The sequence below is a fragment of the Urocitellus parryii genome, chromosome 6 (genome assembly GCF_045843805.1).
Source record: "Urocitellus parryii isolate mUroPar1 chromosome 6, mUroPar1.hap1, whole genome shotgun sequence".
NCBI classification, from domain to species: Eukaryota; Metazoa; Chordata; class Mammalia; order Rodentia; family Sciuridae; genus Urocitellus; species Urocitellus parryii.
The window spans coordinates 80,547,912-80,565,691 of NC_135536.1; the positions used below are offsets into that span (position 1 = coordinate 80,547,912).

At 33.1% G+C, this 17,780-nt stretch overlaps 1 protein-coding gene across 1 annotated transcript; it reads left to right on the top strand.

Moving 5' to 3' along the window:
* The first annotated feature begins 10,877 nt into the window (after positions 1-10,877).
* LOC144255336 (olfactory receptor 4F15-like) lies at positions 10,878-11,816 on the top strand. The gene has a single exon (XM_077799812.1). It carries the CDS (start codon positions 10,878-10,880, stop codon positions 11,814-11,816), a length of 939 nt encoding a protein of 312 aa, XP_077655938.1.
* The last annotated feature ends 5,964 nt before the right edge of the window (positions 11,817-17,780 follow it).

Below are 17,780 nucleotides of genomic sequence, written 5' to 3' on the forward strand. Positions count from 1 at the left end.
TAAAAAGCTGGAAAAGAAGAGGGAAGTTAAATATTCTTTTAACATCTTGAAATTCTTTTGCTGTGTGTGTTATTATGAAATAATCAATAAATACATTAGTCAAACTTTTGTCATTCTGACACCAAGAAAATCAGTTTAATGAAGGAGAAAATCAGTTTAATTAAGGAAAGACCTGTTTTGGCTCTGCCAGGAGTTTCAGTCTAAAATCCTAAAGTCGGTGACTCCACTGCTTTGAATATGAGATGAGTAAGAGTATCATGGCAGGGAGGGTACAGTGGATCAACGCTGCTCACCTCAGGAAAGCTGGGAAGCAGAAAGAGAGGAATGGGCTGGGGACAAGGTATAGTCTCCAAGGGATGTCCCCAAGGACCCACTCCCTTCAATTAGGTTCCATTTTCCATAGTTTACCACTACTTCCCAATAGTCTACTATTCTAAGAATCCATTGATGGATTTGTCCATCCATGATTTTAGAGTTTTCATGATATGATCCCTTTTCAAAATCCTACCTCTGAACATTAATGCATGGGGAAGGAACCAAGCCTTCAACACACGGACCTTTGGGGGAGCTTCTAGATTGAAACCACAACAGATATTTAGAAATATTTTAAAGTAACATATTTCCATCTTAGTTTAGCAATCTGTGCATAAGAGCATACAAAAGACACTTTTTTTCCTTTTTTATTTCTTACTTACATGATAATAGTGGAGTGCATTACAATCATAATTATCCATTCACAGCACAATTTTTCATAACTCTGTATATAAAGTATGTTTACACCAAATTATGCCATTATATATGAGCTCTCTCTCTTTTTGCATACAACTCTTAATACACTTTTATATCACCATTTATCATATCTCTGTATATAATGTATGTTGACACCAAATTTACATATTCATACATGTATTTTGTATAATGATGACCGTCTTCTTCCACCATCCTAGCTATTCCCCTTCTCCCTCCTTTTCCCTCCCACCCCTATACCCTATCTAGAGGTAATTTTCCTCCCATGCTCTTCCTCCTTACCCCACTTTGAGTCACCCCCCTTATATCAGAGAAAACATTCGCCATTTGTTTTTTTGGGGATTGGCTAAATTCACTTAGTATAATCTTCTCTACTGCCATCCATTTCCTTGCAAATGCCATGATCTTATTCTACAAAAGCCACTTTTATGACACAAATTTCAGGCATCATTTTTCAGTTTGATAGGCAACAGAATTTGTAACAGGCAAAACTGTGAAGACCTCAAATCATGAATCATAGTTTTGTTTTCCTTAGAGAGTAAACTTCTAAAACCAATAATTCAAAACATTTTTATTTGTCAAGTTACAAACACAAGGTAGTCAATAACCAATTAATGACTAAAAGTATACAATTGTGTTGTATACTTTCACACAGAACTGGTTATCAATCACTTTGGTTGTAATCATCCTTTGGATATTTTCCATATGAAAATGCACAGCATGCATTGACTATTATGGTTAAGGTTGCTTGTGCAATATAATTCCAAGTAATTGTTTCAACCCAAAACTTTGTTTAATGATATGGAAATGGAAGAATTGGTTTTTTGACTAGGTTTTCACTTCTTTCATGTCTCTTTTCACAGTAAATTGGTGGATTATAAAACTGCTAAATAAGCTTAATTTTACAATTAAAATAATAGATATTATTTGCAATTTGTATTAAATAATAATTTTATAATTAAAATAATACTTGAATCAATGTTGAAATGTATTTTGTAGCTCAAAACTAGTGGATAATGGGTACATTTTTTTCTGTTCACTATTTTACCATGTAATGTATATTCCAGATTAGACTTCAAAAGTAGAAGTGATATTAATGAGTAAAAATTCTTTCCTATGAAATGCCTTTGGAAATTCTCTGTACTATGCCACTTCTATGTTAATGATTATCTATTGTTGTTTCAATTTTTTCCAATGACAGAAAACTTACTCCTTTACCATGATAATTATTTCTTCAGAGTTAATATATGTACACGTTTTATCATTTGTCACAATTTATTTACTTGTTTGCTTATTTTTAGACAGATATAAATCATTTTTAAGGCACTAATTTTTATTGTAATTTTACATTTGTTCATTATCTTTGGATAAGCAAGATTTTTGAAACTTTATATTTTCTGTCTGCTAGATTTCTAAACTTAACACCCAAACTTCTCAGCCACTTTGCAACTTATCAAACTTATAATGTTCCTTCTTGCTTCAGGCCATAGGGATTCCAAGGCAGAATTCCCAAGATGAATGGACCCAGGACTATTAGGTAACCAAGAGTCAAGTGGTCGCTGAGAGCTAGTGTTAGTGCTGTAGAGGTATAATTTACTCTTATTATGTCCCAATAATAAGTATTATATATCACAAGGAAAGAATTTTTAACCTCTACACAATATCTGAAGATAGTGCTTCTTAATAACCTTCATTTTTCTGTTCAGGTGAGTAAGATAAAATTAGAGTTGGTATTTTGCTAAAATGCCAGAATTAAAAGAATTTATCTCTTTTACAATTCAGCAAACATTTGTTGATCAGCTCTTGAGAGCTAACTTTTCACAAGAGTAGGTTAGAACTTAGAACTTTTCAGGCTTCCTGGGCTATTCTATAAGTCTGCAATACCCCTGATACATGGAAATATTTTTTGTTTTGGGATCATAACATATTATAAGAGGGACTAAAAAGATTTGGATAGTTGTTTACTAAGCCTTCCTTTAGAAAGTCCTTTTAAGTTTTTTAAAGCTCATTAAGTTTAGAGCTGGGTTTTTTTGTTTGTTTGTTTGTTTGTTTTCCCCTTCCATTGTCCATACTGTTTGGTCAGGTGAGTTGGTCACTCCTGTTTGTTTAAGGGATTTCATGAAGCACTTTATACTTTACTCCAGGTTTCATATATGTTGTCCATAAAACTGCAGGAAAAACTAAGCGTGACTACTGCAGAGAAATCCAGGTCTCATGCTTGCTGGATGAGCAGGTACAGGAGTATGAAAGGAATAGTATTCTTTCAGCCTCATCAAATTAGCAATACTACTTTTGGAAATAAAAATGTAAAAGGGTATGAATCTCATTTGATATGAATATATATTTTTAGATGTGTTAATTATACTTCAGTGCTTCAGAAGCTTCATTATTAAATGTAGAGAAAGTCATTTGAAGTTCATGGATCAGAGGGTACAAAAATTATTACAAAAATACATATGCTTTTACAGAGAAGTTGGTTTGTAGAAGGTGTACAACCTTGTCTGGTGGATCTCAAAAACTTTCTAGACAAGATTAAGTATTTTAAAGAAAAATATAAGGCAACATATAAATTTTTTAGTCTTTTCACAGACTGATTATTTTCTTTGGGCTGGGCATACATTTAAGAAACTGACAAACATTTGCTTATTTCATACTTCCAGCATTTCTGCAAGGGTATGAACAGTATCTTTGTATATTACTTGGTAGATCATCAAATTCATAGTGACAGGGAATGTATTCGAAGGGAATCTTATAAGGATTTCTAAAAATATACAAAATATTTGTCAGATAAAATTTCTAAGAACACATTCTATAATGTTTAATTTGAGGAAAGAGAGGAACATAAGGAGAGGATTTAAAAAAAAAACACTAAAAAAACCCACAATTTTCCAAGAGAAAAATGGAAAGCTGATTCAAATGGAAAGCTGTCATGAACACTAATTAATATAGTACACTAAAGGTAATTTTATAAATTCAGGGGGAGTACAGAGTTGGAAAGTGTTATTTATTTCAATAATTTCTGACTTTTATTGAAAAATAAGTGAACAATAGTAAAGGTAGGACTCATCTAAGGAACTAGAGCAAGACAAAAGTTTGTATATACTTTCATAAGCATTTTGATAATTTTGAACTATCCAACATTAGTAGAAAAAGTTGATGAATGGTATAAAATAGCTGGCTACTGACAATTTTATATATACTTTCTGAAAGTTTCATTTTGCAATTGGGAAAGCAATTTTTGCATGGGGAATCCCTCAATAATATAAATAAATTATAAGACAAGTTCTCACTGAGATAATTGCATGTATCAATAGGAAGACATGAAATATAAACCCATGGTTCAAGATAAAGAAATGTTAAAAATTAATGAAAATAGGGACTGGGGTTGTGGCTCAGCGGTAGAGCACTCACCTCGCACGTGGGAGACCCTGGGTTCAATCCTCAGCACCACATACAAAAATACACAAGTGAAATAAAGGTTGTGTCCAACTAGAAATAAAAATAAATAATAAAAAAAAATTAATGAAAATAGTTTGCTGATAATGACTGGGTGACTACTCATCCATTGTGAAGCACATTCACAGCACTGCTGCTGCTGATTTAGCTTCCACTTTCATTTAATGAGATTCAAAGCTCATTGGAAATCAAGTAGCTTTGAGCTGCAGTGAAAGGTGCCTTAGGATGTGAGATCTGGGAACTTCTATGAACTGATTAAATTCAAAGATGAATGGAAAAATAGAGATAAAGGAGCTATCTGAAACATAATGGAGTCCATTTTCTAAAGAAAATTTGAATACATGACAATTTTGTAAAAGAAATATTTAGTCAATAAAGGAATGATTTCACTTGAACACAGAGGTGCCTGGAGGATATGACAGCATCCGTGTTCAGAAGTGCAGCCACTACTATGCATCCCAAGCTTTCAATCACAGAGAACAGTATTCCCCAAGGACAACCTTTTCAGCAGAGTGGGTTGCTACAGAATTGCATAGACGGAATTCCACTCTTGTCAAGTCTATCCCTACTGCATGTTGTTCTGTGAAATATGATTGGTGTCAGCTGAAATCTCCCTTATTGATTTTTTTCAATAGAATTTTTTTTTTTACAAAAAGAAATCTATCTGTATTTCAAAAGTCAATTTTGGGTTTAGATTATCCTTTGGATGAATCTCCCTTAAATTTACTGCATTCAATTTCTTGACTTAGGACACAGTGACAAGCAGATTATAGGAAATTAATTCATCCTGCCAGATGTTTAAAACAGCTTTTTGGTTGAAATTGTACTTTGTCATTTATTCTATGGAGACTATCCAAGAATAGAGGAAAACATTATGTGCCAAGAAATGATTATATCTATTTGATATTATTATAAGATAAGTCATCCACTCATCCATGTTCCTGTGTACCAATGAATATTTATGGAGCACATATTATGGGTGTAATTTGTGAATAAAATGTTGTCTCTGTCCTTAGAGATGTGGCAAGACCAACAAACAGGACAAAGCAAATGCTAATCATGAAGTGTCAACACCTTAAGATGGATACTTACACAGAGTGGCCTGAGAGCATGATGGAATAGGTATACTCAAGCTGTGAAGAGAGAGGAGACTCATTGAAAAGGTGATGAATGAATTTATAGATGAGAAACAGTCTGCAAAACCAAAGCATGTTGGGCAGGTGGCACACACCTGTAAATCCTAGCCACTTAGGGTGGGAGACAGGAGGACTGCAAATTCAAGGGCAGCTTGAGCAATAGAGAAAGGCCCTAAGAAACCTAGCAGGACTTTGTCTCAAAATTAAAAAATATATATATGGGTTGGGAATGTGGCTCAGTGGTTAAGTTCCCCTAGTTTCAATTCCAGTACCAAAAAAAAAAAAAAAAAAAAAAGTGAGCTTCTGTGAAAGAGTAAGCCCTGGAAGAAGACTCAGCAGGATGGTAATTGATCCGGTGACTCAGAGAGACTGCCTTCTCCCCTTTTCATTCCTCAAGTGCTTATGCTGCTTCTATTGAAAACATTTTTTGCCATTTCCATCCTTTATCTTCATTTTTAATCACCTCTATCATTCTTGAAAAGATTTTGTTTTTTAACTGATACATAAAATTATACATATTAGCCAGACGCAGTGGTGTACGTCTGCAATCTCGGCGGTTCAGGAAGATGACATAGGAGGGTGAAAAGTTCAAAGCCAGCCTCAGCAATGGTGAGGCACTAAACAACTCAAGTGAAATGCTGTCTCTAAATAAAATACAAAATAGGGCTGGGGATGTGGCTCAGTGGCCGAGAGCCCCTGAGTTCCATCCCCATACCCCACACACAAATTATACGTATTAATGAGTACCATGTAATGTTTCAATACATGCATATGTTGTGACATGTTTAAGTTGGACATAACTATCTCCTCATTCATCATGTTTTTATGGTAAATGCATTGAAAATCTTTAATTTCCAGTTTTGAAATGTACATATGTCATTGTCTATAGCCACCTTCCTGTGCATAGCACAGTAGGACTTCTAGCACTTTCTCTCCCCAGTGCCCCTCTGACTTTTGATAACCACCATTCCATTCTATCTGTGAAAGCAACATCCTTAGATCCCATGTATGAGTGAGATCATGCAGTCCCATTGTCATTCTCTGCCTGCTTTATTTCACTAGAAAAAAAAAAAATGATCTCCAGTTTTATACGTATTATTGCTAATGATGGGATTTTATTCTTTTCTATGGCTAAATGGTAGGTAGGTAGTGCATTTTTTTATCTTTCACATTTTCTTTATCCATTCATGAGTTGATCTTATCAGCTCCACTTAGTCCATCAAGAAATGTGTAAATCAATGTATGTATCTCCAGAAAAGATACTACTAAAATATAATGATTACATCCCAGGTAGACTCCTCCCTGAGAATTTTGCTTTACTGCTAATTTTAATTTTTAAAGAGAGAATAATTGTTCACCTCAATATGCTTTATTTAATTTTTTAATGTCTGTGTTGTATTTCTTTATTTAACATGCTATGTAATTTGAATCTCCACTTCTGTATTTTGAAAAATCCGTGTTTTATTAACAAGTTAATTCATTTTAAAGGTCATCTAAAATACAAAATTAAGGCTTTTAGGAAATTGAAGTCATGTATTATCACTTTTTGCTACATTAGTCATTCTTACGAATTACGCATTTGTTCTTTTTAGATATTTTTATGTGTACACAATACTGAATCATGCCATTGAATCTGTGCTGCAAATTTTTTTAATTTTAATTCTGTTATGTTGATCTATAACCATAGTTTTTAATAAAAGTGCTATATTCAGTGCAAACATGAATTCTAATTTGATTTTAAAATCTAATTGATTTGTTTTGTTTCTTTATAATTATTTCTTATTACTAGTGAAATGGCAGTGCAATGAATATGTGAACATATATATCAGCCCTATGCAAGTAAGCTATGGCATTTCCTTTGCTTATGATACATCCTCCACAAGTTTAACCTTTGTTCAATATTAGGAATGTTATATATTTTTGCTATGAATTAATTTAAATATTTTAAATTCTATCAAATTTAATTCCCATTCCCACTTATTATACATAAGAATTTCAAATATAAGGACTCTTACAAATTCACTGAATTTAATCTCTCTCTCTCTCTCTCTCTCTCTCTCTCTCTCTCTCTGTGCAAATCTGTTAGGGAAAGCAAATCAAAACTTTAAAGAAGTTGTATTTTCTTAAAAATTGGTAGAGTTCAATATATTTAAATAAATTCAGTTGTTCTTATATTTTTGTAATTATGGGTTACTTGTGGTCTTTATTTTTTAATTTTTCTATGTAATTGGAACTCCCCAATTTGTAGTTAATACATTTACATATATTCTGCATAAGTGACTCATATTCCTACTTGATGAAAATATTGCTTATTTTTCTCTAATTGAATTATATTGATTGATAACAATTGATATTAAATTTAAAAATTTTGAATTTTAGAAAGTTATGAAAAGTAGAAGTATGCAATAACATCATGCATTTTCCATTACTCACAAAAATATTGATAATTTCTTTTTACTGTTTTCTTTGTTTTTTAAAAAAAGAATGCTCTTTAGAGCATGATGATATGAATTATACAGAATAGTTCTACTGTCCTAAAAATTATCTGTATACCTGTGTGCCCCTCCCTCTCTCTGAACCCTGGAAACTACTGGTCTTTTTACTATCATTGTAGTTGTTTTCTTTTCCAGAATGTCATATACATGGAACATAAAATTTGCTCTTTTTAAAATTGTTCTTTCTTTCAATTAGTAATATTCACTTAAGATTCTTCCATGTTTCTTCCTGGCTTGATAGCTCAATTCTTTCTGGTTGCAGAATAATATTTCATTGTCTAGATGTACCATAGTTTATCTATTCACATACTACAGGACTCATGGATCACCTCCAAGTTATGACAGTAACAAAAAGCCTGCTTTAAATATTTATTGCTTATTCAGTTCATTTGGGTGCATGATTGCTATATCCTATAGTAAAAATATATTTAATTTTGTAATAGCCAAATCATTTTCAAGGTGGTTGTAGCATTTTTTCTATTCCCATAAGCAATGAATGAGAGTTTCTGTTTCTGTGTGTCCTTACCAGCATTTGGCATTGTTACTGCTCTGAATTTTGCCTGTTCTTTTTGAGTACCAGTAGTGTGTCATTGTTTTAATTTGCATTTCTCTGATGATATATGATGCAAAACATCTTTTCATTAGCATATTGCCATCTTTATATCTGTACATCTTTATGTCTGTTAAGGTCTTTGGCCCCTTTTTAAATTGAGATGTTTGCAGAATATTTATTTCATCATCTTCCATGGTTCTGATGATACTAATTATACATGTTGCTTTTCAGAATATGCATCTTTTAAAACACATACATACCATGGTCAAAATGTAAAAGCAACTGGAGCTTTTTGAAAATTACACCTGTTTCCATTCTCCTTGGTGATAATTCCATCCTCTCTCATTCGTTCCTGCTCTTTTTTAATCCAAGTTATTTTCCATAAAAATTTCCACCTAGTTCCCTTGTATCAAGGCTTCCTGGCATTATACTTTTGGCTACAGTACTTGCTCCATGTTCATAGCACTCAGGATGTACAGTCCTGTGTGACCTGGCTGCCCCCAAGTCATTCTTGACTCTAATGTGCTTATGGTCTCCCACCAGCTCATGCTCCCCTCTTGCTGAGAAGATGTCACAGGAAGGAATGACACCATGATGTTACTAGCAGTTTTGAGCCTGGAGTAGAGCAGGTAGTGGTTAGACAAGGGAGAACCCAGAATATTCAGTTTAGGTGTGGAATAGGGATTCACGATTCTCCACTTCTTAGAAATTAGAAACTCATTAAAGCTAGAATGGAACCAAATAGAGTCTTTTACTTTAAGCAGAATGAGTACCAAAAAAAATGAATTCCCTTGTAGTGGTACAAGCTATGTAATACTGTACCCACTGTCAGACACCCCCATGGAGCACACTCATGTTGAAACACTTGGTCTTCCAGCAGCAATATCCTATACTCTCATTGACGGTAAATCTAAAGTCAAGTGCAAAAATGGACCTGGACATTGCCTTTTGAATATATAAACTTGTTAAATAACCAGTGTACTCATTATTTCTAGACAACTCAGCTTTTAATCAGCTATGGTACTTAGGCATTCTATCTATCATCACACAAAAAGTACATGGAAAATATTGTTTTGTGTATACCTGTTTACATATTTTATTTTCTATTTGTTATCAAGTGCTTTCTTAACTTCTCATCTTCAGCAGTGTCATAAAAACCAATAGATAGCCTCGTGTCCGATTTGCTGAGAAAAAGGAAAAGTGACTTTTACTTAAAAGGGAAAGTAACTTAGAATATTCAGAAACAAATCTTATAAGCAAATGTTGCAAGAGAAAACCAAATCAATAATTTAAATGGAACCCTTGGAAACTGATATTTGGAAATATATATTTTTTCACAATTTCATACAGTTCAAAGTAATAAATATAACTCCAGATATGGTTGCTTATGCTTTTTTCAATGTCCTAGAGTTAATTTTTAAATGTTTTTATTCTCTTGTGTAAGTTGATTATTTTTAAAAATTGGAACACATTATTTTTCCCATGATATTCTACATCATAGGGTTCAGTGTTTTTTCTAACCAGTCACCAGTGCTTCGTCTTTCCCTCCCTACCTTGTTCCTCCTGTTCCCCCTTCTTTACTGGTCTTTCTTTTATTTATATTTGTGCTCTACAGATATACATAAAGATGGAACTCACTGTGGTGTATTCATATACATACATAGCACAATTTGGTCAATTTCATTCTACTGTTATTCTCCTCCTTCCTGTCCCTCCTCCCTCCTCATCAATCCCCTTCATTTGTTCCACTGATTCCTTTCATTTTCATGGGATTCCCCCCAACACACATTTTTTTAAAATATGAAAGTGTCACTTTTTTTCTATAAATTATGAGAGTCTATGCTTAGAAAGATCTTTTCTGATACAATTTTCTCATACAATTATATTAAAATCTATATATTCTTAGGATTTTAAAAAAATGATTGAAATATCATTGAAACCCATTTCAGTTATTCTTTTAAGGTAAGTCATGTTTTTTGTCTTCCAAGTGTGGTAAGTTGCATCAGCACCACTTACTAACAAATCATCCTTTCTAGACCTATTTGATATGGTTCATTAATAGGATTCTACTTCTATCAGACCCTTAGTAGTTCTTATTTATTCCAAATTGTTCTGTTTCATTAGGCTTCACAGTATTTCCCATGTTATTTCCCCTGGATAGATCATCTTTGTTCCTCTCCCTCTCTTTTTTAGCCCTACCAATCCTTTAGATCTTAGTACAAACACTTCCAAAGCAGATGCCACTGCTATGAGCTTTAAAAGTTCTCTAACCCTGAGTTATTTTCTCCAAATAATTTATAGCATTAAATGTACCCAAGTACTTTGTTACTTATTTAATGCCTTGCTTCACAACTAGGCCAAACATTATATAAAGTCAGGGTCTGGTTTATTTCAGAATATGATGTAGAGCCTGGTATGTGCCCTGGAATGTATAGTTTTTCATAGACGAGCTATTTTCTTTATTCCTTTCAGATAACATAAAGGAAACCAATGAATAAAACAAATTATTCTCCAGTGTCTGAATTTATATTCCTGGGACTTTCTAACTACAGACCAGTACAGCATTTCCTCCTCGCCTTCTCTACAGTGTTGTACCTCACCATTGTTCTGGGAAACACCCTCATTGTGATTACAGTGACCTGCGATGCTCATTTACATTCCCCCATGTACTTCCTTTTAGGAAACCTCTCATTTATTGATTTATGTCTTTCTACTTTAACTGTTCCCAAGATGATTTCTGACCTCTACTCTGGACACAATACAATATCATTCCAGGGGTGTGTCATCCAAATTTTTGTCCTTCATGTCCTGGGTGGATCTGAGATGGTGCTCCTGGTAGCTATGGCCTTGGACAGATATGTGGCCATCTGCAAGCCCCTCCACTACCTGACCATCATGAGCCCACGGATGTGCAGTTTGCTTCTGTCTGGTGCTTGGCTTATTGGTATCATTCACTCAGTGGCCCAGTTAGCCTTTGTTGTCCATTTGCCTTTCTGTGGTCCTAATGAGATAGATAGTTTTTACTGTGATCTTCCCTGGTTTATCAAACTGGCCTGCTCAGACACCTACAGCATGGAGTTCATGGTGACTGCCAACAGTGGGTTCATTTCCACAGGCACCTTCTTCTTGCTGATTATCTCCTATATCCTCATCCTGTTCACTGTATGGAAACGCCCTTCAGGTGGTTTGTCCAAGGCTCTCTCCACCCTTTCAGCTCACATCTCTGTGGTGGTTTTGTTTTTTGGACCATGCATCTTTGTTTATATGTGGCCATTTCCCACAGTGCCAGTGGATAAGTTTCTTGCCATTGTGGACTTTCTGATCACACCCATCCTGAATCCTGCCATTTACACAATGAGGAACAAAGACATGAAGCTGGCAATGAGGAGACTGATTAGTCAACTCCTGGGTCTGAGGAAAATCTCCTAAAAAACTCATGTGAACACAAGTTACTATAATATGAACACTTATGCAGTTATGCATAATTTGAGGATATATAACAGATATTTAGAATGTTATAATACTGTCCTACTAGGCCAAATATGTCAATTATTCTAAATTCAGAAGTCAGAAAATCTTGGATTGCTTTTTTTCCAAAGTAAATCGTGATTTGTGTGATAAAATATTTAATTTCTCATTTGTGAAGTAGTTTTTTTAATAATTTGATTTTCTAATATACACAGTCCACATTTTTGGATGGCTTTTTGTTTCTAGTAGTCCATGAAAGAACTTGGAAACTTTACAAAACTCATACCAGAGTATTCTAGTTGTAGAATCACAATAGATACTGATATAGTCTTCTATTTGTAGATTGAAAGACTTTCTTATAAAAAGATACATTACATTTATTTTAAAAAAACATAAGAGCCATACATTCCATGTTTAATTTTCTGTTCATTACCTTATGTTTTTTGCTGAAAAAGTCTTCATATTCTTCATGGCAAAATACTTGTTTTTAGAATTAAATATTTTCCTGAGTTAGCTATTTCGGAATATTCAGAATAGATTATTGGTTGTGAGGTTTCTTTGATGTAGCTAATCAAATCTCCATTTAACATGTTATTTGAAACTAAGTTATATTCCTAAGATTCTTTTATAGAAAAGTGATGAAAAAAGTCTAGGAAAAATTGCAGACTATAGCCTTAGAATCTGCTGAAAATATAGCCTCAAAAATCAGTCTACCTACACTCCAATTTATTAACTTAGAGGTAATGGACTCTGATGGTTGAAGAGATTATAAAATACATAACTCTACTTTGATTTAAACCCAGGATATGCATTATTAAGTTTAAGCTTTGAAAGTCAAAAAGTACATAAAATGTAAGTATTTAAAACATAGAGGGATAAAGAACAGTGTGAAACAGGTAAATAAGAAAATGTGGGATGGGGTGTGTACTAGGGGGAACTGACAGATGAAGGAGAAGTGAGAGGAAGAGCTCACAGACCCAGTGTTTCATGGATTAGGCCTATGGCCTCTACTCTCACTCTTGCTTCTTTCATTTAGAATTAACTCAAGTCCCCTGCTGTTTGCCTACACTAGTGAAATTTACATGTAAGTCACTTATAATTTTCAAAATTGTGACTTAATATCTATGAATCAATCAAGGAATAGTTTTTAAATATCACATGGATGTTGATCCAATGATTTTTGTACCAGTAAATAAAATATTACTTTTATTTTATATTTCAACCTTAAAGTTTTATTTAATTTGAATATTTTAACATAGCTTTTGCAGTTTTAAGAATTTTTATATTCATTTTTAATTTATATTTTTAAATATTAATTTTTATATATGATAGCAGAATGTATTACAATTCATATTACACATATAGAGCACAATTTTTCATATCTCTGGTTTTACACAAAGTAGAGTCACACACACCATTCATGTCTTCATACATATACTTAGGGTAATGATAACCATCTCATTCCACATTCTTTCCTACCTCCCTGTCCCTCCTTCCCCTCCATCTCCTTTGCCCTGTCTAAAGTTCATCTAATCCTCCCATGCCCCACACCTAACTCCATTATGAATCAGCATCCTTAAATCAGAGAAAACATTTACATTTGTTTTTTTTTTTTTTTTCAGATTGGCTAACTTCACTTAGCATTATATTCTAAAACTTCATCCTTTTACCTGCAAATGCCATGATTTTATTCTCATTTTTGCTAAATCATATTTCATTTCATATATATGTATAGTATATATATTTTATCTATCCATATCCATTCATCTACTGAAGGACATCTAGGTTGCTTCCACATTTAGCTATTGTGAATTGTGCTGCTACAAACATTGATATGGCTGTCTCCCTGTAGTATGCTGTTTTTTTAAGTCTTTGGGTACAGACTGAGATATAGCAGGGTCAAATGGTGGTTCCATTGCCCCTTTTCCAAGGATTCTCCATACTGCTTTACAGATTGGCTACACCAATTTTTGCATCAGCAATGTATGAGTGTGTCTTTTCCTGACATCCTCACCAACACTTATTGTTGTTTGTATTCTTAATAGCTGCCATTCTGAATGGAGTGAAATGAAATATTAGAGTATTTTGATTTGCATTTCTCTAATTGCTAGAAATGATAAACTTTTTTCATATATTTGTTAGTCAATTGTAAATCCTATTCTGAGAAGTATCTGTTCAGTTCCTTGGCCCATTTATTGACTGGGTTATTTGTTTCTTTAGTGTTAAGATTTTTGAGTTCTTTATATCCTAGAGATTAGTGCTGTATTTGATGTGCATGTGGTAAAAATTTGCTCCCAAAAATGTAGGCTCTTTTTTCACCACACTGATTGTTTTCTTCTGCTGAGAAGAAGCTTTTCAATTTGAACCCATCCCATTTATTGATTTTTTAAAATTTTATTTTTTGTGCTATTGGAGTCTTATTAAGAAAATCGGGGCCTAATCTGACATGATAGAGATTTGGGCCTACTTTTTCTTCAATTAGGTACAGGATCTCTGGTTTAATTCCTAGGTCCTTGATCCACTTTGAGTTGACTTTTGTGCATTGTGAGAGATAGGGGTTTTATTTCATTGTGTTGCATGTGAATTTCCAGTTTTCCCAGCACCATTTGTTGAAGAGGCTATATTTTTTCCAATGTATATTTTTGGCACCTTTGTCTAATATAAGATAACTGTAGTTGTGTGGATTTTTCTCTGTGTACTCTATTCTGTACCATTGGTCTATCAGTGTATTTTGTTGCCAATACCACGCTGTTTTTGTTACTCTTTCTCTGTAGTATATTTTAAGATCTGATATAGTGATACCACCTGCTTCACTCCTCTTTCTAAGGATTGCTTTAGCTAGTCTGGGTGTCATTTTTCCAGATTAATTTCATGGCTGCTTTTTCTATTTCTATGAGGAATGTCATTGGGATTTTGATTGGAATTTCATTAAACCTGTATAGTGCTTTAGTATGGTCATTTTGATAATATTAGTTTTGCCTATCCAAGAGCAACGTATATCTTTCCATCTTTTAAGACATCTTTAATGTCTTTCTTTAGTGTTCTGTAGTTTTCGTTGTAGAGTTCTCTCACCTCTTTCATTAAGTTGATTCCCAAGTATTTTATTTTTGTTTTTTGATGCTATTGTGAATGAGATAGTTTTCCTCATTTCCTTTTCAGAGGATTTGTCACTTATATACAGAAATGTCTTTGATTTGTGGGTGTTGATTTTATATTCTGCTACTTTGCTACATTGATTTACTAGTTCTAGAAGTTTTCTGGTAAAAATTTTTGGGAATCTACGTATAGAATCCTATTATCAGCAAATAGTGCTAATTTGAGTTCTTCTTCTTCTATCCCTATCCCTTTAATTTCTTTCATATAATTGCTCTGGCCAGTGCTTCAAGAACTATGTTAAATAGAAGTGGTGAAAATGGGCATCCCTGTCTTTTTCCAGTTTTTAGAGGGAATGCCTTCAATATTTCTCCATTTAGAATGATGTTGGCCTGAGGCTTAGCATAGATACCTTTTATGAATTTGCAATATGTTCCTGTTATCCCTACTTTTCCTAGTGTTTTGAACATGAAGGGTTCTGTATTTTGTAGAATGCTTTTTCTGCATCTATTGAGGTTATCATATTATTCTTCTCTTTAAGCCTATTGATGTGATGAATTACATTTATTATAAATTAAACCAACCTTGCATCCCTGGGATGAACCCTACTTGATTGTGGGGCACTATCTTTTTTATATGTTTTTTTATTTGATTTGCCAGAATTTTACTGAGAACTTTTGCATCTATATTCATTAGAGATATTGGTCTGAAGTTTTCTTTTCTTTATGTGACTTTTGCCTGGCTTTGAAATCAGGATGATATTGGCCCTTAAAATGAATTTGGAAGTGCTACCTCTTTTTCTGTTTCCTGAAATAAATTTAAGAATATTTGTATTAGTTCTTCTTTAAAGGTCTGGTAGAACTCGACTGTGTATCCATCTGGTCCTGGGCTTTTCTTGGTTGGTAGGCTTCTGATGGTGTCTTCTATTTCATTGCTTGAAATTGATCTGTTTAAATTGTATATATCATCCTGATTCAATTTGGGCAAATTATATGATTCTAGAAATTTGTTGATGCCTTCAATATTTTCTATTTTATTGGAGTACAAGTTTTCAAAATAATTTCTAATTATCTTCTGTATTTCTGTAGTGTCTGTCATGATATTTCCTTTTTTATCACATATGTAATTTGAGTTTTCTCGCTCCTTCTCTTCATTAGTATGGCTAAGGGTTTATCAGTTTTTTTTGTATTTTTTCGAAGAACCAACCCTTTGTTTTGTCAATATTTCAATTGTCTTTGTTGTTGTTGTTGTTGTTATTGTTTCAATTACATTAATTTCAGCTCTGACTTTATTTTCTGTCTTCTATTGCTGTTGGTGTTGATTTGTTCTTTTTCTAGGGCTTTGAGATGTAATGTTAGGTCATTTATTTGTTGACTTTTTCTTCTTTTAAGGAATGAACTCCATGCCAGGAACTTTCCTCTTAGAACTACCTTCATAGTGTCCCAGAGATTTTGATACATTGCATCAGTATTCTCATTTACCTCTAAGAATTTTTTAATCTCCTCCTTGATGTCTTTTGCAACCCATTTTTGCATTCAGTGGTATATTATTTCGTCTCCAAGTGTTGGAAGAGCTTTTTTTTTATTTTATCAATGATATCTAATTTCATTCCATTATGATCTGATAGAATGCAGGGTAGTATCTCTACATTTTTATATTTACTAATTTTTGAGGAATACTCATAGTGCTTTCTGTATGGGCTGTACCAATTTACATTCCTACCCACAGCTTAGAAGCATTACATTTTCCTTGAGGTAACAACCAAGAGTTCTATCTCAATTGTGTGCTGATATTTTGCTATGGCTTTTATTTACATATCCCTGGTGATTAATGTACTGAGCACCTTTTAATATAGCTATTAGCAATCTTTATGTCTTCTTTGGAAAAATGTCCATTCTATGCTTTCATTCATTGTGTAATTGGGCTGTTTTTGGTCATTGATTTATGTGAGTTCACTGTATATCTTGGATACTAATTTCTTATCAGACAATGATTTTAAAATATTTTTTCCATTCTGTAGGTTTTCCTTTCTTTTTTTTCTTAGTTGAGGAAAAGCTTTTTAATTTGGTATGTTCCTACCTACTTTTGCTTTTCTTGCCTGTGCTTTGAGTGTCATATTTAAAAACTTCCTTTATTCTGACCAATATCAAGAAAAATTTTCCCAGTCTTTTTCTAGCAGTTTTTTTTTGTATACAAAAAATTAATCAACAAGAGTGAGTTGCATTTTTATACACTAATATGATGTATCTGAAAAATAAATAAAGAAAGCAACCCCAAATGAAATAGCATCAAAAATAATTATTTTGGGATAAATTAAACCAAGGAAGTAAAAAACAAAATGTACACTGAAAACTATTTAAAATGGATGCAAGAAATTGAAGCCAATACAAGTAAACAGAAAGATAGTCCATGTTCATAGTTTGTAAGAATTAATACTGTAAAAATGTTCATATACCTAAAGCAATCTACAGATTCAATGACATCTCAAACAAAACCCCATTGGCATTTTTCAAGACAAAGAAAAAAAATTCTAAAATATGCATGGAAGCACAAAAGATTCCTGAAAAAAACAAAAAAGAGATATTATGCATTCCAATTTCACATTATAAAGCAGTAGTAATAAAAAACATGTGGTAATGGCATGAAATCACACATGGACTAGTGGAAAATATTGAGAGATCATAAATAAACCCAAGCATGTATGGTCAACTAATATTTGACAAAGAAAACAGTTGGGGAAAGACAATCTCTTCAATGAATGAATATCTAGATGGGAAAAATTGAAATCAGTCACTCACATACAAAAATTAACTCAGAAAGTATCATGTCTGG